General features: G+C 43.0%; 1 protein-coding gene across 6 annotated transcripts in view; it reads left to right on the top strand.

The window, feature by feature from the left end:
• C2H8orf34 (chromosome 2 C8orf34 homolog) overlaps positions 1 to 25,759 on the top strand; it is a 234,935-nt gene that overhangs the window by 47,569 nt on the left and 161,607 nt on the right. For all 6 annotated transcript variants that reach the window (XM_054017072.1, XM_054017068.1, XM_054017071.1 and 3 more), the window contains exons 2-4: positions 8,678 to 8,825; positions 13,162 to 13,293; positions 22,252 to 22,380. In XM_054017072.1, coding sequence (XP_053873047.1) covers positions 8,678 to 8,825; positions 13,162 to 13,293; positions 22,252 to 22,380 — 409 coding nt within the window. The remainder of the gene's footprint in view (positions 1 to 8,677; positions 8,826 to 13,161; positions 13,294 to 22,251; positions 22,381 to 25,759) is intronic.

Genomic DNA, 25,759 nt, shown 5'->3' with positions numbered 1-25,759 from the left:
TATTAGGACTGGAATTGCTATTTTCAACAGCCATTGCCTTTTTTATCTGTTTTAAAGGGAAGACCGTGATATTGCATTGGCAAATTCTTCATAGAAAGAATGAGTGGAACAAAAGAATAAAGGCACCTCAACTTTTCCTCATGTATGTAGGACAGTCTTATAATATGCATCCAGATATCGTCCAATCACACAAGCTGAAAATTGTTCCACTTTACTGCAGTTCTGTAACCATATGGGAACCAATCCTGTCTCTGTTCTGTGCACACCTAAAATTCCTGCTGAATGACCTGCCCTGGGAGCAAGTTACCAGTGACCCAGGGCTGCGGCGGAGGGAGGGTGCAGGTGGGGGGGGAGGGGGGAAGAGCCCAGGGCTGGGGCAGCAGGAGGTGTGTGTGTGGGGGCAACGGTGGGGGGGAGCCCAGAGCTGGGGCAGCAGGGAGGTGTGGGTTGGGGGGAAGGGGGGGAGAGCCCAGGGCTGGGACGGGGGGCAGCCAAAATTTTTTTGCTTGGGGCGGCAAAAAACCTAGAGCCGGCCCTGCTCCTGCATGTGAGTTGCTTGCCACAGAGTTGGCAAACCTGTTGTACACAAAGTGTTGGCAAATGCAGAAAATGAATGAACTGGATATAACAGAATATTTTTACTATAATCTCTTTCAAGTATTGTAGTTTTAGAGATTACTTATAACAATAGTGGGTACAGCTTTGTCAAAAGGAAATTAAGAGAGAACCTTTAGCTGCAGTCTTAAAGTGACATCCAGGAAACTTGTGTACCAAGATCCCAATCTTACATCAGACTCTGCTAGTGCAGATCCCTGTGCCTGTCCAGAGTTCCACCAAAGTCAATGGAATGCCGCACAAGTGCAAGGATCCATTCTACTGTATCCGCCACAATGCAGGATCAGGATTTATAATGCATTACCAGATAGGGTTGCCAAATATCTGTGTTTTTTTTTCTTTTTTACTAGAACGTCCGGTCAAAAAAGGAAGCTTGCAGCATCCGGTCAGTAACCAGCCTCTGCCACAGAGTGCGGGTGGGGTGGGGGGGACAAGAAGAGCAGCAGCTGCTGCTGGAGCCTGGACGAGCGGCTCTGCTTAGCCAGCCTGATGGGGAGAACTGGCTGGCTCCCAGACCAGGCTCCAAAGTAGGTACCTGTACAGTCCTGGGGCGGGGATTAACCTGTTTTCCCCCCCACACACACCCCACTGTGCCCTGATTTCCCCTCCCTGCCCCCTTGCTCCAGGAACCGACCCCCCCCGCTATGCCCCAGTTTCCCCACCCCAGCCCCTCGGGACTGCCCCCCGCCACACTGTGCCTCAATTTCCCCACCCTGCTATTCCCCAATTTCCCCACCTCAGCCCCTCACTCCAGAGACCACCCCCTGCCCCACTGTGTCCTGATTTCCAGGGACCGATCCACCCTGCTCTGCCCCGATATCCCCACCCCAGCCCCTCGCTCCGGGGACTGACCCTTGCCATGCCTTGTTATGCCCTGATTGGGCAGGCTCTGCATCAGTTCCTCCCAGCCTGGCGCTGCAGGTGAGTCCCAAGGGATAGGAGAGTGAGCGATGGGGGTGGAGAGTGAGTGACGTAGGGGGGACAGGTGGGGTGGGACCCTGGAGGAAGAGGCAGGGCAGGAGTTATGGGGAAGGGGCGGGGCAGGAGTGTTTGGTTTTCAGGGATTAGAAAATTGGCAACCTTATTCCCAGAATGTTGAATTAATTGATAGATAGTATAAGAATCATATTGAGAAGAAAGGGTACTGCATTCACTTACATGATTATCTGGTAGCAAAGTATGAGGGATCTTAATTTGTGTCCTAAATTTGGTCTTTGTTTTCACAACTGATATGAGTTGGGGGGTGGGGGAAGCACTGAATGAGTCTCTCCTTGCTTCTCTTGTTAGACCCTTTGTGGGCAATGCTTTGAATGAAGTAAACAAGACCTGGAGGGCATTCTGTACTGCACTCATCAGCTGGAAGGAGGGGTTCTATGATGGCTAGGGGTGGAAATAAAATAGCCTCCTGGAAAAAATATGAAAGCAAGTTTTTTTAGGGTTAGATTTATGCTCATATTTTAGCAATATTAAGTTAATCTTGCTCTATACCAGGGGTGGCCAACCTGAACCCGAGAAGGAGCCAGATTTTACCAATATACGTTGCCAAAGAGCCACAATAATACATCATCAGCCCGCCACCCGCAGCACCTCCTGCCCGCTGGCAGCCCTGCTGATCAGCGCCTCCACGTGCCTCCTGCCTGCCGCGATCAGCTGTTTTGTGGTGTACAGGAAGCTCTGGGATGGAGGGGGGAGGAGCAAGGGTGCAGCAGGCTCAGGGGAGGAGGTGGGGGCCTTGGGGTAAGAGGTGGAGAGTCCTGGGGTTGAGCAGTGGAAAGTTGGCACCTGTAGCTCAAGCCCTGGAGTCAGCACCTATGCAAGGAGCCACATATTAACTTCTGAAGAGCCACATACGGCTCCAGAGCCACAGGTTGACCACCCCTGCTCTATACAATATAGGCTAGAACTGGAAGTAAATAAAATAGATAATAATTATCAGGGACAGTGACCACATAATGTGCTTGCTTATGCATGTAATAGCTTATTGAAGTTTGCCTGTATAACGGGTAATTGTAACAGCACAAAATGTATCTCACTCAATAGCTTTAAATTGTTTTGGATCATCTTGTGATTTACTAGCTATGCTGCTGAATCAGAGAAGGTTTTGTTGAGACAGATTGTTTTGTTTTGCACTTGGGAATAGTTGTCTACTTAGCACATTGTGTCTATTTCTATCAAAGCATGCATAACTCTTCAAAACCTCAGACATAATTCATACCAACCATAAAAGGAATTTGTCATTGTAACATTCTATACACTTCAGATAATTTATGTATCTGTGCCACCAATAAGCAAGTTGATTCCTTTCTTAAAGTAAACCACTTTTGTGACCTTTTCAGAACTACATTAAAGTTTTTCAAGTGTTTTCTTCAATATTTTGCTATTAAGATTTCACCTAAATAGCAGATGAAAACGTCTAAATCTTAGAGAATCTGATCCATGAACTGAGCTAGACTCTTATGCAATACAGCATCTTTACACCACTTGAATGGTGTAAAAGAGCTGGGATCTAGTTGCAACTGTGAAGCTGAGAATTCCCAGTGGTTTGGAATTCTCATCTGGCATGGAATAACACTTATGCCAGTTTCATTATCTACCCTGTATACAGAGTTTCAGAGGCAGGGCAAATCCAAGTTCTTCTGTAATCTAGCAATTCACAGCTGGTGAATAGTCTCCAGAGTGCTCTGACATCTAGGCTGGAGCAGCTTGAGAATTTGAGAGCCAGAAACAACTCCCTCAAACCTCTCTTCTCCACCCCTTGCAACAAACATACCTTGGCAAAATAAAAATTTTACCCGTAATCTGGAATATAGTAGCCTTCCATAAATAGACTTTTTTGTATACTTATTTTACATTTAATCTGCTTTTAATGCCATCTGTTTATATTATTGAGGCAGGTCAACTTCAACTCTTCAGACAGTTTTTAGCATGTACATTTTGTTGATACTTACAGCCAACAGTTTATGGTGACTCTGTAGTTCAAGAATCCTCATTTCCTTATGTTTTAAGAACCTGTGATATTGGTGCAGCCCATTCATTAACCTGTATAGGCAAACGTCTGTTTCTGCAACTGTTCTGACTGTTTTCTAGACATTCTGACAGGATGAAACTAGTTCCTGTGCAGAGTACCAGCACAGGTTTATGCATAACTTCATTTACCAGTTTCCATACTTCAGTTTACCGAAAAACAAACAAAAACGTTGCTGTGGCTGATGTGCCATCTCCAAGTAAAAACCCATGAAGTGCTCTAACTTGTTTACAGCGTTCTGGGTAGAGAGACTCATTTAATCTTTTCCCTTTTCTGTGGCATGGGCCTTCCTTCCTATGACACACGTACACTCTGCTGGAAGACTTTCTGGGTGGACTGATTAAAAGATAGGAAACAAAGAATAGGAATAAATGGTCAGTTTTCAGAATGGAGGGAGGTAAATAGTGGTGTCCCCCCCACGGATCTGAACTGAGCCCAGTCCTATTTAACAAACAATCTGGGAAAAAGGGGAAAACTGAGGTGGCAAAATTTGCAAATGATACAAAACTATTCAAGATAATTAAGTCCCAGGCAGACTGTGAAGAGCTTCAAAAGGATCTTACAAAATTGGGTGACTGTGCAAAAAATGGCAGATGAAACTTAATGTTGATAAATGCAAAGTAATGCACATTGGAAAACATAATCCTAACTATACATATACAGTGATGGGATCTAAATTAGCTGTTACTGCTTAAGAGAGAGATCTTGGAGTCATTGTGGATAGTTCTCTGAAATCATCCACTCGATGTGCAGTGGCAGCCAAAAAAGCAAGCAGAATGTTGGGAATCATCAAGAAAGGGATAGATAATAAGACAAAAAATATCATATTGCCTCTATATAAATCTGTGGAATGCCCACACCTTGAATACTGCATGCAAATGTGGTCGCCCCATCTCAAAAAAGATATATTGGAATTGGAAAAGGTTCAGAAAAGGGCAACAAAAATGATTAGGGGTATAGAACGGCTTACGTATGAGGAGAGATTAATAAGACCGGGACTTTCCAGCTTGGAAAAGAGGCAACTAAGGGGGATATGATAGAGGTCTATAAAATCATGAGTGTTGTAGAGAAAGTAAATAAGGAGGTGTTATTTATTCCTTCTCATAATACAAGAACAAGGGGCCACCAAATGAAATTAATAGGTAGCAGGTTTAAAACAAACACAAGAAAGTATTTTTTCACTCAACGCACTGTCAACCTCTGGAACTCCTTGCCAGAGGATGTTGTGAAGGCCAATACTATAACGGGGTTCAAAAGGGAGCTAGATAGATTCATGGAAAATAGGTCCATCAATGAGTATTAACCAGGATGGGCAGGAATGGTGTCCCTAGCCTCTGTTTGCCAGAAGCTGGGATTGGGTGACAGGGCATGGATCACTTGATGATAACCTGTCTGTTCATTCCCTTTGGGTCACCTGCCATGGGCCAGGATACTGGGCTTTATGGACCCTTGGTCTGACCCAGCATGGCCCTTCTTATGACTTTCATCAAAGTTCTGCTCGTTCTACATTCAGTTCCTTTTGTGATCACAGCTCATTCAGCAGCTGTTCTTGTTCCTCTGGATTTCTGTTCCAAAACCAAAGATATCCCTATTGGCTTCTTATTAAAAAAATAACAGGTCATGGACAGTCCTCTTAATTTTTTTTTTAAAGCCATGAAACCAGATATGTTTTCTCCATTTTGGTTTCTTTAGTGAAATGTCTTTTTTTTTTCCATCTAGGAATCTGTTTGGGCCTGTTCTTGCTCACACTTAAGCTTCTACACCACTCTGGCTGTATAAAAGGGCCTTGAAGTGAATACAGATAATTTGCTCTGCCACGTACCGCTGCTAATCTTCAACTGACCACCTTCACGTACCCTTTTACCAAACTGTCTTCTTCCAACTCAATCCACTATTACGTCAAACATCGACAACTACTAATGTTGGGGAAAACAATTTAGTAAAGGAGTGTGTGCAGAAAGGCTAAAAGGAGGGTAGAGTTAACTTGTGGTGTGTACCGTGTGGTATATGATAGTTGCTGTTATAAGCACACACCTTTCCACAACTTTAACTTTTAAAATAAAGGGAGGACAGAAGTGAGGAGAAAGCAGTGTAGGAAGACATGAGCCAAGAGAAATTAATTAACTCTGTGAGGTAATTTTAAAGTACAGGCAGCAGCAATGAGTTTAGCAAGGAGAGAGGACATAAAGGAAAAAATTGACCTGTATGGAAAAATATTTGAAAAAGCTCTGAGAGGGGAGTTGGGTTCAATGGATTAGAGAAGGGGGACTGAAAACCTGGCTCAAGAAGGAGAGTGGAGGTTGCTACCTGCTACCGAAAAACCAGAATATGGACTCCCAGTGCCTATTGCTTTTGTCTGTTTTCAGAGAGGTCTGCTGGCACACCCATGCAAACAGCAGTTAACTGGCTATGTGCCACAGAGTGAGCACCCTTTAGTTCTTGTGCTAAAGTATTGGCATTTCACCTAGAGTGCTGTATTATGCACATCTGTAAAACTGGTTACTTTTAAAAGGCATTTCGCCATAGTGCGCTTATTATTAAAAATCACAGCAGCACCTCCTGTGCATACTGGAAATGTCTGAAAGCTTATAACTCTCTTTGGCTTGGCCAGCTGCCTGCATGTACCAGAGATTCACAAACACTAGTGTCCTACCACTTGCTGAGTAGGATCCCCTTTCGAGCAGTTATGTCATAATCACACACTGCTTGGTTTGACTGATGATGTGGCTAGATGGCTCCTGGCTGGCTTGCCAATTTGTTGATAAATTGTATAGTCAGTTGCTTGACCACACTTTGGTCCATTATGAAATATACTCGACACCAAATAACCAGTCAGATTTATTAATATGGTACAGGAAAAGGGTTCTATACAATACCAGTCTCTGAAGAGCAGTCCCATGCAGCAATGTTACATTCACCTTAAGCAAAACATGTGCTTCCCAAAGTTACATCCCTAAAGCCATCTTTTTATACCCTATTTGTTTACCACTACAAAGTACTATATATATCACCTGAAACTGGATTCAATTAATCATCTTTCTACCATGTTTATTTCTGGTACCATGGTGTACCTCTTTATCTTTTGTTCTTAACCCATGCATTCCAGGTACTAATGGGCGTGAAGACACCTCCTATGCCAGTACCAGGATAAATAGGTTTGTGAGGGTAACTCCCTTTCTATTGCTATAAGGAAACAATATGTCCTGATTCTGACAGTTTTTCTATCTGCTTAACACAAAGCTTACCTCAGCTAATCCACGGTGTCATTGGATACTTAGCACAAGTAAACAGGATTATAACAAAGGTACAGGACAATTTGGGCATTATAACAGCTATATTAGAACTTAATATGTGTACTTAAATGCTTATAATATATCTTGTGGATAACATTATCAGCATAATATATATGTATGCTAGCCAATGTGTATTAGTCAACACTGTGCATGGAAGAATACTCTTTGTTAGCTTTGTTTTTCATTTCTTCCTTGCATTTTGTGGGTTTGTGTCAGGTATGTTGTGGGTGTTGCAGCCCCAAATGCTTTACAAGAAGGTATTTGTATATTTTTTTATTAGTTTTGTACTTGGTAATAGGGTGGCTTGCCTCTTAAGGGCTAGAGACCTGGGGGCAGCCAATTCGGATGACTAAGGCGGCACATTTGAGCAAGGATCACCTGGTTCCCTTATAAAAGGCAGCAGAGAGACGGTTCTCAGGGAAAACAGAGATTGTTGGTAGCAAGGAGGATCCAACAGAGAAACTTGGGGAAATGAGACTACAAGCAGGAAAAGCTTGAGACAATGGATGGACTTGAGAACTTCATTTGGAATGTTTGTTAACTAAATAAAGCAGAATGCAAGAATGGACAAAAATGTTTGATTGTTATTGGAGAAGCCCCTTGAAGGGGGAAATTGAGTCAGGGGGCCATTTGCAAGGCTGCCCCAAAGCCATGAGAGGGCTCATGGGAGGTAGCTACCACGGACAATTAGCTTAACCAGAAATGCAGAATCAGAGGATAAAGTGAACTACACAAAATGTGTTGGTCTGATGATTAGACGATGTGATAAATCATGGTTTCTGACTTTGGCTTGATTCACATGTTTTTGTATACAATATTTGTTTTACATTCTGCCACCTGGGCTAAAATATATAGTACCATGTATGTATTTATAGCTTAAATGAATAATACTACATGTGGTTTGCAAGAAAAATGATTGATTTAAATGGGCATTGTGGGTACTCAGCATCTCATAACTGTATGCTTTTTTTTTTATATTGTTGGACTGTCAGAGTTAATTTACAGAACACATACCACATAAGCTGCCTTTAATTATTGCCTTCATTGGATATACTGGGAAAACTCTGAATGCCTAGGGTTAGACTACATTAAAACTGAAAGCTAGTTTAATTCACACAGTTGCATCCTCTGACAAAATTTTGCAAATGCATCTGTGTATAACTATATTTCATTTTGCAAGCTCCTCAGTGAAAACACATACAACTACTCCCATCTACAGTCAATGGGAGCCGTGGGTGCTCAGCAGTTCTGAAAATTGGACTCTTGGTATTTTCATTCCTGTAACAAAATCTGTATGATACGTTGAGTTTGTGGGCCAGATTCTGGTTTTACACTGGCGTAACATTGATGTCAATGGTATTGCTCTTCCTTTGCAATCATGCAAAGAGAGCAGAATCAAAATGTGTGTGTGTGTGTGTGTGTGTGTGTGTGTGTCTTCCTGGAATGCTTGTATCATTGTGGCTGTATCACTGGATGGAATGCCAGACATGCTCAAGTGTATGTGATCAAGTGTCTTCAGGATCATTACGGAGGACATTCTGAATGACTAGTAGTGCTACACACATGTGAATGCTCTACAGATTAATAGTAGTAATGGTTAATAATTTAACATGACTGACAACTCAAACTTTCCTCACAAATGTTGATAATAGGCTTGACTTAATTAATTACAGTTATTAATACTCCTTTATTTTTTGGTCAATATAAGGTACAATGCTGCACTATGTTTTTTCCCTTCTTTAAGGAACTGATGACCAAGCTGATAACAGAGACTCCTGACCAGCCAATCCCATTTCTCATTGACCATCTTCAGTCCAAACAAGGGAACCGGAGTCAACTACAGAGAACATTGTCTGGATCTGCTGCTCTCTGGGCAGAAAGTGAGACATCAGGTAAGTGGGGAATATTTGTATGTTTTGAGGTTTTAAAAAAATACTATTATGCCAAAGAAATAACATGAAGAAAACAGAGGTGAGTATTGTAAAATGAACAGAAACTAATATTTATTAAATAGATTTTATTTATTCTTTGTACCATTAAAGAAATCTATATGATAGAAAGGAGACAAATCCATAAGGCATGTAAGGCCAGTTGTTCCCCTAATTAGGTTATTCCCATTTAAGGGCAAGAAAACTCGATGAATTTTGATTTGTAACATTCCATTTTCTGTCCTTTTCTATGCTCCCTATTTCATCCTTCTGGGTACTCAGGGGGTTGGATATTGTTTGATGGGGGTATGTGTGTTTATGAGCAAAAGAAGTTGGAGAACAGGCAGAGAGAGAAAGCATATTAAGCACGCGCAATGTGACCCTGAGGGAGAGCCAAGAGAGAAGCCTTTTGGGCAGAGTGCTGTCTGGAAAGAGGCTTAGAACTGTGAGTGAAGGAAGTGCCTCTTGTTGTTTGACAACCTTGACTCCATCAATTTCTCCTCTTAATGGAAACAATCTGAAAGATCCTTCTATTGACTAATTGATCAGGTCAAAAAAGGTAACAATATAATTCAAGATATACAAACTGTAAGAGATCTTGTAGCGGGGTGAGACTCAACAGTGCAGCGCTTCCTGTTGGTTTTCCTGGGAATTAGCTCCTGTCCAGCCCAGAGCACCCTCTGCAGGCCGGTGTCTCACCTGCTGCTGGCCCTGTGTCCCTCCTAGACCCCAGTGCCCTTTACCTCATGGTTCTGCCCCAGTAGTACTTCCACACTCTAGGTCTCCCTTCCCAAGGGAACCTCAACCCTCTAAACCCACCTTGCCTCAGTGGCTACTGCCAGTCATCATCTAGCCCCCATTCACTGGGGCAGACTGCAGTCTGTAATGGCCATTCATCATTGGCAAGGGGTTAGGACCAGCTGCCTCTGCCTATTCCCAGGCTGCACCTCTGTAGCCCCAGTACCATTGTAGGCCTTCACCAAGGCCTGCAGCCTGGGGGTTTACGAGGCTGGAGCGCCCCTTGCCTTTCCCCAGCACTGCTCTACCTCTGGTGCCCTGCTCCCAGGCAGCTAGGTCCTTCTTTCTGCATTGATAGAGACTGCCCAGCTCCTGGCTCACAGCCATTTTATAGGGCCAGCTGTTTCCTAATTGGGTGTGGTCCCAGCTGTGACTGCGTTCCCAATCAGCCTACCCTGTTGGCTCCCCAGGGCTGTTTTAACCCCTTCAGGGCCGCTACAGATCTACAAAACAAATATAGATGAAATATACAGTGGAGCTATAGGTTGTAGTTAGTCTTTATTTAGATATTTAATAACACATTTTAACCGCCCTTCACCTCAACACTTTACAGGAAGACGCTCTTACTGTTGTATGAACCCCAGTGTGACAAATTTATGTTTTGAGATTTTAAAACATTTGCAATAGCAAGCACTCTGACTTTAAAATAGCAATCCCCACATTGATAAACCAGTAGATTTTGGTACATATTCATCCATAACAGTGTTTATTAAAATGTTGGTTTTGTGACAAAAGTTGACTGAAAGTCTGTAGGAACGTACCAGACCTCCATCAGATGCATAGTGGTTAATTTTTAATTGTATGGTGAATGTTTTATTAATATGCAATTGGCATTTACAGTTTTGAGTATAAGCACTCAACTTCTTTTCAGAACCACTGGAAATTGGGGTAGAACATGGAGGGACCTGAAAGAGGCCAGGGAGAGGGGAGTCAGACAGGAAGCGGATATGCTCTGACCTCTGATGTGGAATAGCTTTGGCAGCTTGTTGTCGTCAGTTATTTATGTAACTTTAAAGTGTAATTGATTTCCATAATCTTTTCAAATAGTGCAGTACAGTAATATGATTAAGGCTACCAGAATCTGTCCATTAATTTTTTTAATGCTTGTGTTTTAATGGTAGCTCTTCCCTTGAATTGCACTTAGAAACTGATTGTAACTTAACAAAGTTTTGTCTTGTTTTAAGTTTTTGTGGGAATTAACAGCCAGGTGTAAAGCACTCATTAATGAAGGAGACCAAGCTGAATGTTAACTATAAAGTTGGAACATATAAATAAATACTAAATAACTATTTCCATTAACACTCTGTTGAGGAATAGTCTCAAAACAGGGATTGTTTTAATACATCAAAAAAGAAGGATATTCAAAACTAGACTTCATTTGAAGTCCATACCTGTATAATATATGCCAGGTCCTGCCCTCCACTGGCACAAAGCTGCCTTAAAGTGACTTAACTGTTCACAGGATGCTCTCCCATGCAAAGGGGATATTTAGGTGGTGTAAATCTGCTGTAAGGACTTCTGCGCTTCCCACAGGCTTGTGACTGGCACACAGGGCATGACCTGTAGGTATGGGCATTCCTCCACCCTAGTGATTCCTGGCTGCAATATCCAGCCAGTGCAAGCTGGAGCAGCCTTCTCATTGCTCCAGTTTGTGCTTGTTTTCTGGCCCATCAGAAAGTAGCCCTAGTATTGGGGAAGTGCAAAGGATGCTTAAAGCCATTGTTTCCTTTCTCCTCACCCCACTTCTCAACTGTATTGAGGGCTTCGTGGTCACAGCTAATCTCCTGCATTTTTAATCAAAGGCACGTCCATACATTTCTCAAGTTAGATGTGAAAGGAAGCAAGCAGTAGTTTGTATATTCTTGTGCCATGATCTGAAATTGTGTTTGGCATAATTCAGCAAGGGGAAAAGGAAGAGCAGCTGGCCTTATGCTCCTAGACTGATACCCAGTATATCCAGGCAACCCAAAGTATATTTTTATCTGGGGTGTGACAGTCAGACCTGACAGCTATGAGAGAGTGGTCCTGTTGGGTTCTGGGAAGTGGGCAGGTGCAAGCCAACCCAGGGCTAAAGGACCCTCCCCCACCCTATAGGAAGAATCCATTAACCCTGGAACTCAAATAAATACGGGGGGACAACAGAAGAAAAAAAGGACAGGGTCAAAAGGTGTGAGGGTTAAAGGGGGCACTGAGCAGAAAACCCCAGACAGCGCCCACTGCCCAGAGGAACTCTGCCTGGATACATGAGCAGAGAGTGGAACAGTAATAGGCCTCACAGTTTCAGAGAACCCCCTCAGCCAACATCCTCTCTATGAGAGAGTGGTCCTATTGGGTTCTGGGGAGGTAAGTGGGCGCAAGTCTGCCCACAGGTAAAGGAGCCTCCGCCAGCCTACAACAGAAAAATAACAAGGATCGGTGTAAGGGTCAGAGGGTCAAAAGTAGGGAACTAGAAGGGGACACCGAGCAGAGAACCCCCAGTGCCCACTGCTCCTCGAAGATGTCAAGGGAGCCAGTGGATGCACCCCAGAGGAACTCTGCCCAGATGTGTGAATAGAGGGAGGATCAGAAATAGGCCCCTCAGGCCTTGTCTTCACTTACCGGAGGGTCTGGCGGCACGCAATCGATGTTCTGGGATCGATTTATCGCGTCTGGTTAAGACGCGATAAATCGATCCCGGATCGATCCCGGAAGTGCTCGCAGTCGGCGCCGGTACTCCAGCTCGCCGAGAGGAGTACGCGGCATCGACGGGGGGAGCCTTCCTGCCGCGTCTGGACTGCGGTAAGTTTGGACTAAGGTACTTCGAATTCAGCTACGTTATTAACGTAGCTGAATTTGCGTACCTTAGTCCGAAGTAGGGACTTAGTGGGGACCAGGCCACAGTCACAGAGAAGCCCCTGAGCCATAGAATGGAGAAGGCCCTTTTCCCTATGAACTGAAAAGAGGTTACCTCAGGTTAGAGATACCTGATCCCAATTAAGGGCTGCCAGTGACTTTTAGAAACCCCTCTTCTGGTGAGAGAGGGGGAGAGAGAGACACACACACAGACAGGAGGGATGCAGTAGCTGCAGTAGGGTAGGGGCAGCAGGGAGAAAAGGTTTCTTGTAGATGGAAGGCTGCTCTCCTCCTTATATGGGACACAGTCATGTTAACTTCTGTTTGGGGAAGGACTGGCAACCAGAAGCCAGCATAATAAGACAATGCTCTGGGGCAGGGGCAGGAAAAAAAAATAATTATTTTGTGTTGTTAGTTTGATTTTTGCATAAGAGAACTGCTTGGGCCTACCCTGAGGCCCACATTGTAAATTTTGAAAAAATAAACCAAAGCAAAGAATTAAAACCCCCTGCAGTAGGATTGTTGCACTCCAGGCCTCCACCGCCAGAGAGAGAAATGCTGAGGCTAACAAGGTGAAGGAGGTGCCTTGTCAAATTGAGTTTATCATGTAACATAACCTTGAAAAGTGACCATGCAAATGTAATCACCTGAGATTTTATTTTTGCGACAGAAAACAAAGGAACAAGAAGAGATTGCAGAAGTTATGATAAACCCTGGCAGGTAAATGCAAAGAAACCTAAAAAGTCGAAGAGTGACCTCGCTGTGTCCAACATTTCTCCACCATCACCGGAATCCAAGTCATGTAAGCAAATTTCAAAGCTTTATTAATCATTACACCCATCAGATTGTACTCAGGGTTGAAATAAAATGCAAAACAGGGCTGTCCTTTTAGTTGAAATGGTTGGATACACATCTTAATAGACTTCAGTTCTAGTTATACTTTAATACACACCATAGACTGTTAAGAGTATTGTGCTACCATATATGAATAGGATTACTTTAGAAAAAAATAATTTTGAATGTTATGTACTGTTTTATGTTTTAAAATGCTGATTTTGATTGATGTTTCAATTACTAACACATACACAAAATCTATTCTCTATATCCTTAGTGCTAATAATAGCAGAGGTAGGTAGTTTCTTCAGTGGAATCAATCAGTACAAACAACTTATTGATAACACATCTGGTTTTAGACCCAAGTAATGTCAGGAAATAGGAGGACTATTTTGAGACTTGCTGGGAAAGCCTAATTATATATTAAAGGAAAGGAACAAGAGAAACTGGATGACCGAAGAGAGTATTGACAGTGACCTGTAAGGTGAAGTAGTAAGAATGGTGATAAAGGAATTTTAATGAAGTGCCAATGAACACATTTATGGTATCAAATATTAAATAAACTTATTTTTGAGCTTAGATTTTATTAAGTTTTCATACAAGTAAAACAGATGCTTCACAAATCACTTACAACATTTCCCAAGATCTAAAACACAATGAAGCCATCCAGCTGTATTTGGAGGACTTGGATGCACTCCTACTAGGTCACTATTGAGGAAAAAGCTGGTTATAAATGTGTCTATAACATTTTAAAGTTAGGCCCATCAATAGAAATATAGCTACATTAATACTATCCCTATCAAGAGTGAGAATTCAGAAGGAAACAGTTTACAAAGAAAGAGAAATTACTAAATTTTGTGTAAGAGCAGAAATGTACAGTTAGGCGGAGCACTTCATGTTCATTCCTACTTCAGAAAAAATAATGGGGTCTGATTCTGATCCTCAGTTACATAGATGTGAGGCATGCTCTAGCCTCTTGTTGCCATATAACCCAGCTACACATGAGGCTGACAGATCCTAGGGAGTTATCAGTATTGGGAAACGAAGTGGTGTTCTATAGCTACTTCTAGGCACCTGCTGGATTTGTTTAGGTGTTTGCCACATGAAACTCAGTGGTACTACAGAGTTGTTGCAAGCTCAATATGACTGTAGGGAAAGGAGTTGATGGAAAATGTGCACATTTAGGCTTATACACAAGATATGCTCACTAGAGCTGATTTTTACAATTTTCCTAGGGATATACAACATAAAGCAGCAAGGTGGCTTCTATGAACCATTAATCTGCCAGTGGCCTAATCTCCACCACTGAAATGCCACTTGATTAATGCTCAATGCATTATAAAGATGGGGTCACACTGCAAACAAGAGGAATACACATCAGAAGTCCATCTATCTTGACTCAAAATAATCAAAACTGGTACTTCCTTTCCCATTGCAGACACATAAGAAAAGAAAGGTGTATAGCCACAATACTTTCTAAAAGGTTCACTGCATGCAGTTCCATAGATGTTGTGAAGGGGCATACCCTCATTCTGGTGGAGAGGAGACTAACGAGCTATTCTGGGCTCATTCAGCCCTAACAAGGCACACCTGTAAGGCGTGCTCTGCCGGGGTGGAGATGCTTAAAAAGAGAGAACCTGCCACAGGAAAGGGTGATGAACAGGAAGAAAATTGCTGACCATAGAGACTGATCAGCCAAGAGGGAGATAATCACAGGCCTCGCCGTCCTGATGCTTCAAGGGCCAGGAGTAATGCACGGTGCCCCAAGAGTATGGGCTGAAGGTAGACATTAATTAGAGACAGTAGGCCGCCTGTGAAGGTGCTTCGGAACTGCTCTGCTCCAGCTTTGCTGTGGCTCATCCCCAAAACTGCTTGTTCATTCAATATATGGTACCTGTAGTTAGTTTTTAGTTTAGATAGAGTGCCATGCCCCGGGTTTTAAGTCGTGCGATACTTGTAGGTGATCTATGCCACTGAGTGATCCGCGCGTGGACTGCCTATGCTGTTTGGGGGAAACCCATCTCAGCGATTGCTGCAAGCTTAGCAAGTTGTTTAAGCCTCGGACCAAAAGAGAAAGGGACATTAGGCTCCAGGCTATTCTGTTGGAGTCGGCGCTGACCCCGGCTCCGGCACGCCGCTCTGAGTTAGCAGTGGGCACCGCGGTGTTGGTGCATGGGAACCCTTCAGCGCCATCGACTAGTCAGCACTGCTCCCAGTCCACAGGGCATGGCAAGAAGGCTAGGAAGAGGCCTTCTTCACTGCGGCACTGGAGTAAACCTGGGACAGAGTCTAGACCCATGTCGAGGAGTCCTCGATCCCCACTGGCCTCTAGGCCTCCAACTTAAGTCAAGCGGAGTAGCCTGGCCTATTTGGAGCAGACCTCCCAGATGTCTGGATGCCCTCCACACCGGAGGCCCTGCAGGCGGCCCAGGATGTTATGTCCATATTGGTACCAGGAGCACCGCCGATGTTGGTCCCCAGCTCCAGAGGCAAACAACCGCTGGGATCACCGCAGTCGCCCCCAGCTCGGTACCGGTCTTGGTCGAGGGAACGTTCCCAACGCCATTCACTGCCCAGCGACCATTCGGGGCAAAATCCACGTGGATCACCCTCGACGCCCACCAGGCTGTCAGGTTGGGTTCCGTCTGATCGAGACTGTCGGCACCGCTTCGCCTCAAGGAGCGAACACCGACGGGACCGAGGCAGACGACACCAAAGGTCCTTGTCTCGGAGGGGCTACCGCTGCTGGTCACAGCATGAACATCTATGTCGTTCCCGCTTGGCGTCCCGCTCCAGGACCCCGCCATGGCACCACCCCCACAGCGCTGGGCATCGATCGCCGGCGTCTCGCCAACACGAGTCTGCCCACCAGAGCTGATGGTGGAGCAGCTGTTACCGACGGTACTGGTCCGCCACGTTGGGATCGCGGTCCTGTGGTCGGCATCGCTCCTGGCGCTGCTGCTCCTCCCGGTCCAGGGACAGCGGCAGGTCGTATATCAGCCTGGCCTCCCTTTGTAGTCGTCCATTGATGGGCCAGCCCGAACAGCCGGCTCCACCAGTGCCACAGCAGGTGCAGTGGCACTGGGCCCTGTGGTTGGCCCAATGGTACCACTGGGCACTGTGGCCCCTGACGCAGCCCCCGGTGGGGGTTCGCTCGGTGGCTGGAGCCTCAGAAGGACCATCAGCCTCCTTCTCCAGACCTCTGAGGAAGGAGTCGGTGGGACGTACATCCTCGGCACTGTGCCCGGAGAACGACCAGGTTTTGGATCCTCCGGTGCCCGTGGACGCATTGTTCCAATGGTTAATTATCCTCACTGTTAAAAAAATAAAAATTTACACTTGTAACAGGATGGCTTGCCTCATTAGCTGGGAGAGCCTGGGACTAGGCCAGTCCTGATTACAAAATAAGCCCCCACTGGACTAGTATCAGGTAGTTCAGATATAAACAAGCAGGAAGCTGCAGGAATGTCTAGTTGAGAGAGACTAAGAAAGCAGGGCCAAGGGGCTGACCATTAGCCAGAAAGGGCTGGGGACTGGCGGCTTCAGGTGGAATGGACTGAACGAGAGAGAACTGTAATCAAACCAGCCCTTGACCTTCTTTGTTAAGCTAAATATATTGAGCTACTCGAGATTGTCGCTGTAAGGCATGTTTTCTAATCCTGTAGTCATTCTCATGGCTCTTCAATGAACTTTCTCCAATTTGTCAGCATATTTCTTGAATTGTGGACACTGGAGCCGGACGCAATATTCAGGCAGTGATTGTACCAGTCCAAATACAGAGGTAAAATAGCCTCTCTACTCCTACTTGAGCTTCCCCTGTGTATGCATTAGGTTTGTATTAGCTCTTTTGGCCGCAACTTTGCACAGCAAGCTCCTGTGCAGTTGATTTACCTGGACAACCAAATCTTTTTTTCAGAGCCACTGCTTCCCAGGATCGAGTACGAATATTAACAACCTGAAAGTGTTGAATTAGTCCCCTTCCAGGAATTGAGAGTATATAACCAGAGTAAGTACAGGAAATAAGGGCTAGTGCTTTTGCATCCTTTGGGTCAAATCCTGCATCCTTTGAAAGGGCAATGGAAAGCCTAAAAGGCAACAGAACCAGCATGAGTCTGTAGTCTATTTGTCAAGTTGTACTAGTAATGGAGTGGTTCTGTCTCTGCTTTCCCTGCCTGTGTCAGAGGAGTCATCCATGCCAGATCTCTTTGTGCCAAAATGGAGGTGGTTTTAGGGTGAGGTTAGAATGGGAGCAAGTCCAGTGGATCTGCAAGTATATATAGGAGAATGGATGCTACTGGTCTCCTGAGGCTCCTTGGCACTGCACAGCGCAAACTTCATGAAGAACCCTGGCCTATTGATTCCATCTTAGGCCTTTGAATGTCACTTGCAAATATGACTCTCTCTTTAAAAGAGAGTTTGGAGGATGTGGTGGTAAGCCATAAAGAAATGACTGAAGAAGATGCTAGCTACACTAGGCAAATAGTCAAGCTGTAGAATTTACTGCTGCAGTAGGTTTCATAGATTTATTTATTTTAAGGACAATTATCATTAGCTAGTCTGACCTCTTGCCTAATTTAGTCCATATAATTTCACTCAGTGATTCCCACATCAAGCCCATAACTTGTGGTTGAATGACCGTTTACTTTTTGAAAGGACATCCAAACCTGATTTAAAAGCTCCAATTGATGGAGAATTTACATTTTCCAATAAGCTTTTTCCAATGATTAATTATTCTTGCTGCTTAAAAATTTTCTTATTTCCAACTGGAATTTGCTGACTCCAATTTCTGCCCATTAGATCTTGTTAGGCCTTTGACTGCTAGATTAAATGTTATCTATTTATGTTTATAGAATGCTTGTATCGAAGACCGTGATCAGTTTGCCTCTTAACCTTTTATTTGATAAACTAAATAGATTGAGATCCTTTAACATCATAGTAAGGAGTGTTTTTTTTTTTTTTCAGATGACAAATCATGCTTGTAGCTCTTCTCTGAACCAGGGATAATGGAACAATTTTTATAGTGGGGGTGCTGAGAAGCATTGAACCAAACTGTAAACACTGTATATAATGGAAACCACTTCAAGTTGGGGGTGCTGCAGCACTCCTCAGAATCCTAGTTCCAGCACCTATGCTCTGAACTGACTCCTCAACATCCTTTCTAAAGTGTAGACACAGCATTTCAGCAGTGATCTCACCAGTGCCCTATGCAGATGTAATATCTCCTTATTCCTGCTTCGTGTTCCTCTGTTTATACATCCAGGGATCATGTTAGCACTTTTTGCCTCAGGGAACTAAAAGTTGGATTTAATAAGGGGATGGGTAATTTTATGACCAATAATGATGTCTATAGTTATGCACACTAAGAAGTATATGCTACCTCACTTCAAGCATAAACTGGCTGCCACAGAGTACTAACAAGATGTGTCTCCATGACTGCCTAGGAATTTTCCACCACCACCATGAGTGTGTGTGCACATGGGTGGCCAGATGCCTTATGATGGTGCGAATCTCATTCCCCTGAAGCTATTGCCAGAAGATTTAATGAGCCAATGGTCTGATTCACCGTCAAGTCCGATCTTTGAAAAGACAGTTGTGTGTATTTAAAAAACAAAATAATCTCTCTCTAGAAAACTGATTATTCTTTTAGGAACAAAGGTTTAATTAAGAGACTGGATGCATCTGTTGTAGGTGTTGGGAGGGAAAAGGAGAGAGGGAAAATGGAAGCTGGTGGCAAAGGGACAGCTTTCCGAAATGTAGTGTAAAATCTGCAATATCAAATAGTGATTTCTGATATGAAATCTCAACTTTATAAAAGGGAAAAGCTAACTAACTTCCATACAAAAATGCTATGAATGTCATAAATTGTAGGTGCATCCTTTCAAGGCAAATATTGTTTATATATTTGGAATAATACACAAGGATGATTCAGGTAATATGATGGGGATTTAAAATGCTGACATATTTTGATGAATGACTGAGCATAATAAAACAGGAGAAGGGTAGGAATATTACTAAGGGGCTATACTAAATCTGAAGTGAGAAATGTATAGGTTTCACTGCATATCATTTCTATTCAAGAGATCATTTAATTGTGAAAAATAAGCCAAGACCCAAATTCAAAGGCATAGATTATCTAGGTTTTTTTCTGATAATTTATTGTAATATAAAAAGTTAATAAATGCTTAAGAGGGAAATTAGTAGAAGAAGCAACACATGATTTTTGAGTTCAGGAAAGAGAATGGACTTTTACTTTCTATTCTAGAATATGTGGGAAATAATCAATATTTCTATTTTTTTCTGCAGTGTATCTGAGAAAAATGAATTCTGGTCAGGTCTAATAAGGAAGGCAGTTATTCAGAGTAGTATAAAGATCATAAATAAATAAACATAAAATAATCCTAATATAGGGAATGGGAGAGCACTAAAACAAATGCAGTAATTAAAAGGATGACTAAAGCAACCTAAAAAAATGGTCTTTTTCTCGTTGTGCATGTGATTCCGATTGGCACTAATGAGCTACATGCTTATAGAGAGAAAAGAATAAGAGCTTTCTTTCTATTCATCAGTTTGAATAATTCTCTTTTTAAGCAGGAACCCTGCAATTCCATATAATTTCAAGCACCAGTTTGTGCTGCACAAGATACAGAAGTCTGTAAATTGTTTTTATGTATTTGGTGCAGATGTAGTTTGTAAATAGTGAGTTGAGAGTTAGTGAAAGCAAAAAAGATGTCACAGCTGTTTAAATGAGGTGAAGCAGTAGTCATGTTCTTGTTTTCTTATAAATTATTTTCATTTGATTGTGGAGCAGTGACATTAACTATTTCTTTCTGATAGAAACGTTACTAGCATCACCCAGAATTTTGTCACTTCCATATAGTGTTACTGCAGTGTGTATTGCATAAAGCTATGGCTGAAGATAACTCAGGAGTTGCAGCTTGATGCAGAATGCAGCAATCCACTTACATAGCTTTTGACATGCGGGAGCTTTCTATCCTCTGGCAGAGCAGTTGAGGTCATCTTTGGAGTTGAGCTAATGTTCTCTTAAGATAAAATCTCTTGGGTGTAGTAATGCAGACTCAACAGAAGAGTATGCTTCCCAAGAAGCTGTAACATAAGGGAACAGAATAAAAGCTCGTATGCTTACACAGCCTTTTGCCTGGTGTGTAATGGATATATATTTTGTTTAATTGTTTCTTTTGCTTTTCTGTTAACTGAATTGAGACAATGGCAGGAGTATTTATATAAATAAAACAAATTTTGCATTGTTTATGGTAAAACTAATAATAAAAACAGAAATAGGAGTTCTTTATTTCCATTTTGTCTTCTTTCCTTTTATTGGCCAATAGGTACACATTTCATTTACCATGTAGTGGTTTCACTTACAGAGCAATGTGTACATGGTTTGTTTGGGGTTTTTTTTTTTTTTTTTGTCCGAGAATTCAGTGTTATCTGTTCCTGGTGGTTAGTTGATTTGGTTGCAAAGGTCATTTGAAAATTCTGCCTCTGGACTTTTTTTTTTTTTTTTTTCCCTTTGGAACCACCTCACAAACTGAAATAAAAATATATCCAGTAAGCATTATAAGAAGGGGAAAACTGATTTCAACATTATGAGCATTCTTGATCTTGTAGACTCATTAGAATCATAGAATCATAGAATATCAGAGTTGGAAGGGACCTCAAGAGGTCATCTAGTCCAACCCCCTGCTCAAAGCAGGACCAATTCCCAGCTAAATCATCCCAGCCAGGGCTTTGTCAAGCCGGGCCTTAAAAACCTCCAAGGAAGGAGACTCCACCACCTCCCTAGGTAACGCATTCCAGTGTTTCACCACCCTCCTAGTGAAATAGTTTTTCCTGATATCCAACCTGGACCTCCCCCACTGCAACTTGAGACCATTGCTCCTTGTTCTGTCATCTGCCACCACTGAGAACAGCCGAGCTCCATCCTCTTTGGAACCCCCCTTCAGGTAGTTGAAGGCTGCTATCAAATCCCCCCTCATTCTTCTCTTCTGGAGACTAAACAATCCCAGTTCTCTCAGCCTCTCCTCATAAGTCATGTGCTCCAGACCCCTAATCATTTTTGTTGCCCTCCGCTGGACTCTTTCCAATTTTTCCACATCCTTCTTGTAGTGTGGGGACCAAAACTGGACACAGTATTCCAGATGAGGCCTCACCAATGTCGAATAAAGGGGAACGATCACGTTCCTCGATCTGCTGGCAATGCCCCTACTTATACAGCCCAAAATGCCGTTAGCCTTCTTGGCAACAAGAGCACACTGTTGACTCATATCCAGCTTCTCGTCCACTGTGACCCCTAGGTCCTTTTCAGCAGAACTGCTACCTAGCCATTCGGTCCCTAGTCTGTAGCAGTGCATGGGATTCTTCCGTCCTAAGTGCAGGACTCTGCACTTGTCCTTGTTGAACCTCATCAGGTTTTTTTCTGCCCAATCCTCTAATTTGTCTAGGTCCCTCTGTATCCGATCCCTACCCTCTAGTGTATCTACCACGCCTCCTAGTTTAGTGTCATCTGCAAACTTGCTGAGAGTGCAGTCCACACCATCCTCCAGATCATTAATAAAGATATTAAACAAAACCGGCCCCAGGACCGACCCTTGGGGCACTCCACTTGAAACCGGCTGCCAACTAGACATGGAGCCATTGATCACTACCCGTTGAGCCCGACGATCTAGCCAGCTTTCTATCCACCTTAGAGTCCATTCATCCAGCCCATACTTCTTTAACTTGGTGGCAAGAATACTGTGGGAGACAGTATCAAAAGCTTTGCTAAAGTCAAGAAATAACACATCCACTGCTTTCCCCTCATCCACAGAGCCAGTTATCTCATCATAGATATCATCATTGCACAGCTTGTTGCTACTGTAGCTTTCTGAATTATGAAATCTAATCTTTATATATAAATTTTACTTAGTGCCAAGGTCAATAGAGCATCCTAAATGGGACTGGCGGAGAAAACCGGAGAGCCAGGAGTTTGATGAATTAAATCATATTCTTCAGGAGAGTAAGAAGCTGGGGAAAGCCCTTGAGAATCTCTCTCGCAGTAAGTTGATTTTAATTTTTTTAATGTGACTGTGGAATATTGATCTTACTAATATATTATAAATATGTACTAAAGGTGGTGGTTTTTCTTTTACACTGGTGTCATTTAGGAGTAACTCCACTGAAGTCAACAAAGTTAAACTGGGTAAGTTAAAGAGAGATCAGGGACACAGTTTTCTTAAAATAAAATTTTTAATAAAAAAACCAAGCCATTTTATGGCTTTGATCCCAATAAACAATCACTTACTTATGTAAACCAGCTTAAGAATTGTAAATGATATCGGTTTAAACGGAAAAAAGTAATTTTTTTTTTAGAGAAGGTGTAAACGGCGTGCTACGAAGCACATATGAAATTTTTGTCCAAATGGGGCCATGAAGTAAAACAAAGGCAAATGGAGCATTTTTTTGTCCCTTAAAAGACACCAGTTGTGGGTTTTTTTGTTTGTTTGTTTGTTTTTTAATTTTTAGGGGGTGGGGAAGAGTGCTATTACGGATATATTTCCCACACACAAAAAAAGGCAGGTCTTAAATCCATTCTTTTCCCTGGGATTTGCCATCATGGTGGAAAAACAAATTAACCCAATGTGGCTAGAATCCTAGAGCTGAAATATAATCACAGGAAAAACTAATAATTTTAACAATCAATTAACCAGTTAATTGTACCAGTAGTGCCAGTCTAACAGTTGTCCTACGCCAAGTCTTAACTAGGGAGAAAGCAAATTGCCAATGTGTGAAAGTTGACTTATTTTAAAGAGTGATAACTTGCTACTTCAGTGGCTGGAAGGGACTGCAGGTGTGTGGGAACCACATGTCCTCATGGAAACTCATATAGGATGTTCCATAGCGCAGTTCTTTATGCCCCCAAAAGTCAAAGCTTTCCAGATGTTTCTGCGGTTTGATGTAGTGTGCAGGTGTGTCCTAAGAGTGAATGTCTTGTCTGGCTTTTGGAAGGAGAAGCACACAGATCCCTGGCCCCTTCCGCCCTATGAATCACTATGGCCATTAGCCATGAATGAGGAGGAAAGAAATCTGAGGCTACTGTAGGAAGCCACTAGTGCTGTGTGGCAACTGCTACTCTTCTCTCTTTCACAGCTACCTGCTGTGCTGTAGAGGTAGATAGGAAAGAGTGCAGAGCAGGGCCTGTAGTCTGATGTGTATGTAGGAGGCAGAAGTAGGAAACAGTTCCATAATGCCTGGGGTCTAGATTTAGAGGCTGTGCTTTAATAAATAATAATAATAATCTCCACAGATGCCTGATCCATACTAACCAACATTTCCCAAAGCAGTGGGTGACTCTGGAGAAGATAGTCATCGACAGTGAGGAGGCAGTGCCTCTCAATAGCTCTCCCAAGGAAGAGCTGGCATGCACATGTGTTCCTGCTGTGTAGGGAGTGTTGTGTCATGAACTACTTAAATACCCTGAGAACACTCTGAAATGCAAGAGAAAGAGCTTTCATAGACACATTACTATCCTCTCTACAGCATACACAGGGCCGGCTCTGGCTTTTTTGCCGCCCCAGGCAAAAAAGCCTCCGGCTGCCCCCCCCCCCCGCCCCCCAGCGCGGCAGGGGAGAGCGGCCGGAGCCTCGGCACTCTGGCCGCCGGGGGGAGGGCGGTTGGAGCCCTGGGAGGAGGGCGGAGTGCCCGGCCGGGGCTCCGCTCTCCCCGGCGACGAGCCCGGCCGTGGCCCCGCTCTCCCCGGCGGCCGGAGCACTGCACCGCGCCACCCCCCTCCAAGTGCCTCCCCAAGTACAAGCTTGATGGGCTGGTGCCTGGAGCCGGCCCTGAGCATACACAGTGCACAACTGAGAGTGGGAAGAAATGCAACACATACCTATGAGAGAACATTGAATATGCCCATTAAAACCAGATATTTCTGACAGTCTAACTGAAAACACACAATTGTGTGGCATGCAGCTAGATTTTTATCAGTAATGTCACACTGGTTACATGCTTAAGATGTAGTACTTCTTTCAGTAATGTACAGTTGTTGATCTGAAACATGCTGTAGTCATTTAAAATGATTTACCTGTGTACAGTGGTCTGCTAATTGAACTACAGTACTAGCCATCAGCATTCTGGGATGGTTTCTCCTTTTTTTCTGTTCAATGTTAACTTTCAAATCATGTTGTTCTCGCTTGAGATCAATGTTTGTGATTTTAATTTGAGATTGACGTTTTTAGATAAGTTCAGTCAAACCTGTAAGGAAGATAAAGCTATCTCAGTACTGCAGCTGCTACATGATATATTGCCTTTGCTTATAGAATCTGTTTACTTTTAGTGTGATGTATGGGTAATAAAAGAAAATAATGATATTTGCTAAGATTGAAAAAAGAGGAATCTGCACATAATTATTTCTATTCAGTTCTTAAATTAGGGTTTTCCTTACACTGAGAGAACTGTGGCCTCAGTTGTAAGTATCCTTTTCCTATGCTCTTTAAAAATTTAATTACCTGAGCTGAACTATTTGGCATTTTATTCTAACCTGCTGTAAGTTATAGGACCACATCCATTTTTGAGTTACAGCCCTTTGCAGAATAGGAATTTGGTCCTGCAGCCACTGTACATGCCAATCTCCAGAATAGTTAGACAAGTATTCTTTCTTTGGGGACTTAATTTTTTTCCTCTTAAACTCATCTTTTGGACTGAACACTTAAAGATGGTCCTGTCTGCTCAGCAAGGGTAATAAAGATTAAAGCACTTTTCTCAAGAATGGGATTTATCCAAAACATAGCCCTCCCTCCTTGCTGGACAGCATACTGTATACTGGTATATTGCTGCATTGCATTTTGGAGGAGACTGTTTCAGTGGTGTTGTGTGGGTATAGTTTGTAAAGCACTTGAGCATCATTCAAGATGGAAGTCATTATAGAAACATAAAAAATAATTGTGATTAATAATAAAAGGGACAGACACATAGCATCAGACTTTCAATTCAAAGTGTCTTACGGTTATTGAATTCTTACTGGGGAAAATAAAATTGTAGTAATGTCTTGTGGGTGAAGTGGCTCAATGGAACATATAAGACTCTAGGTAAGTTAAACAAAATTGGGAAGTCAATTCTTGCTTTTCAGGCTCTGAATCTCAGATTTCATATCACTTCCCTGTCAGAGTGGTTGATCAGGTTATTCTGTTAACATTGGAACTATTTTTCTCAGATTTTGGACAGAGCCCTGGTGCATGAAAACCAGAATGCTTTACTGAGTAGGAGAAAAATTGGCTCTTGGGAACTCTATGGCCATCTTCTGGCTGATTAGGAAAATGCAACAGTATATTTACATTCACTCTTAATGAATACTACATGAATGAATTACAAGTTGTATATCTTGTCCTAGAATATGGTATACACAGCAACTTACCAGGCATGCGTTTGATGGGGTG

The sequence above is a fragment of the Malaclemys terrapin genome, chromosome 2 (assembly GCF_027887155.1).
Source record: "Malaclemys terrapin pileata isolate rMalTer1 chromosome 2, rMalTer1.hap1, whole genome shotgun sequence".
Classification (NCBI taxonomy): Eukaryota; Metazoa; Chordata; order Testudines; family Emydidae; genus Malaclemys; species Malaclemys terrapin.
The sequence above is the reverse complement of the archived record's forward strand: the minus strand, read 5'-3'. Positions and strand labels throughout refer to the sequence as shown.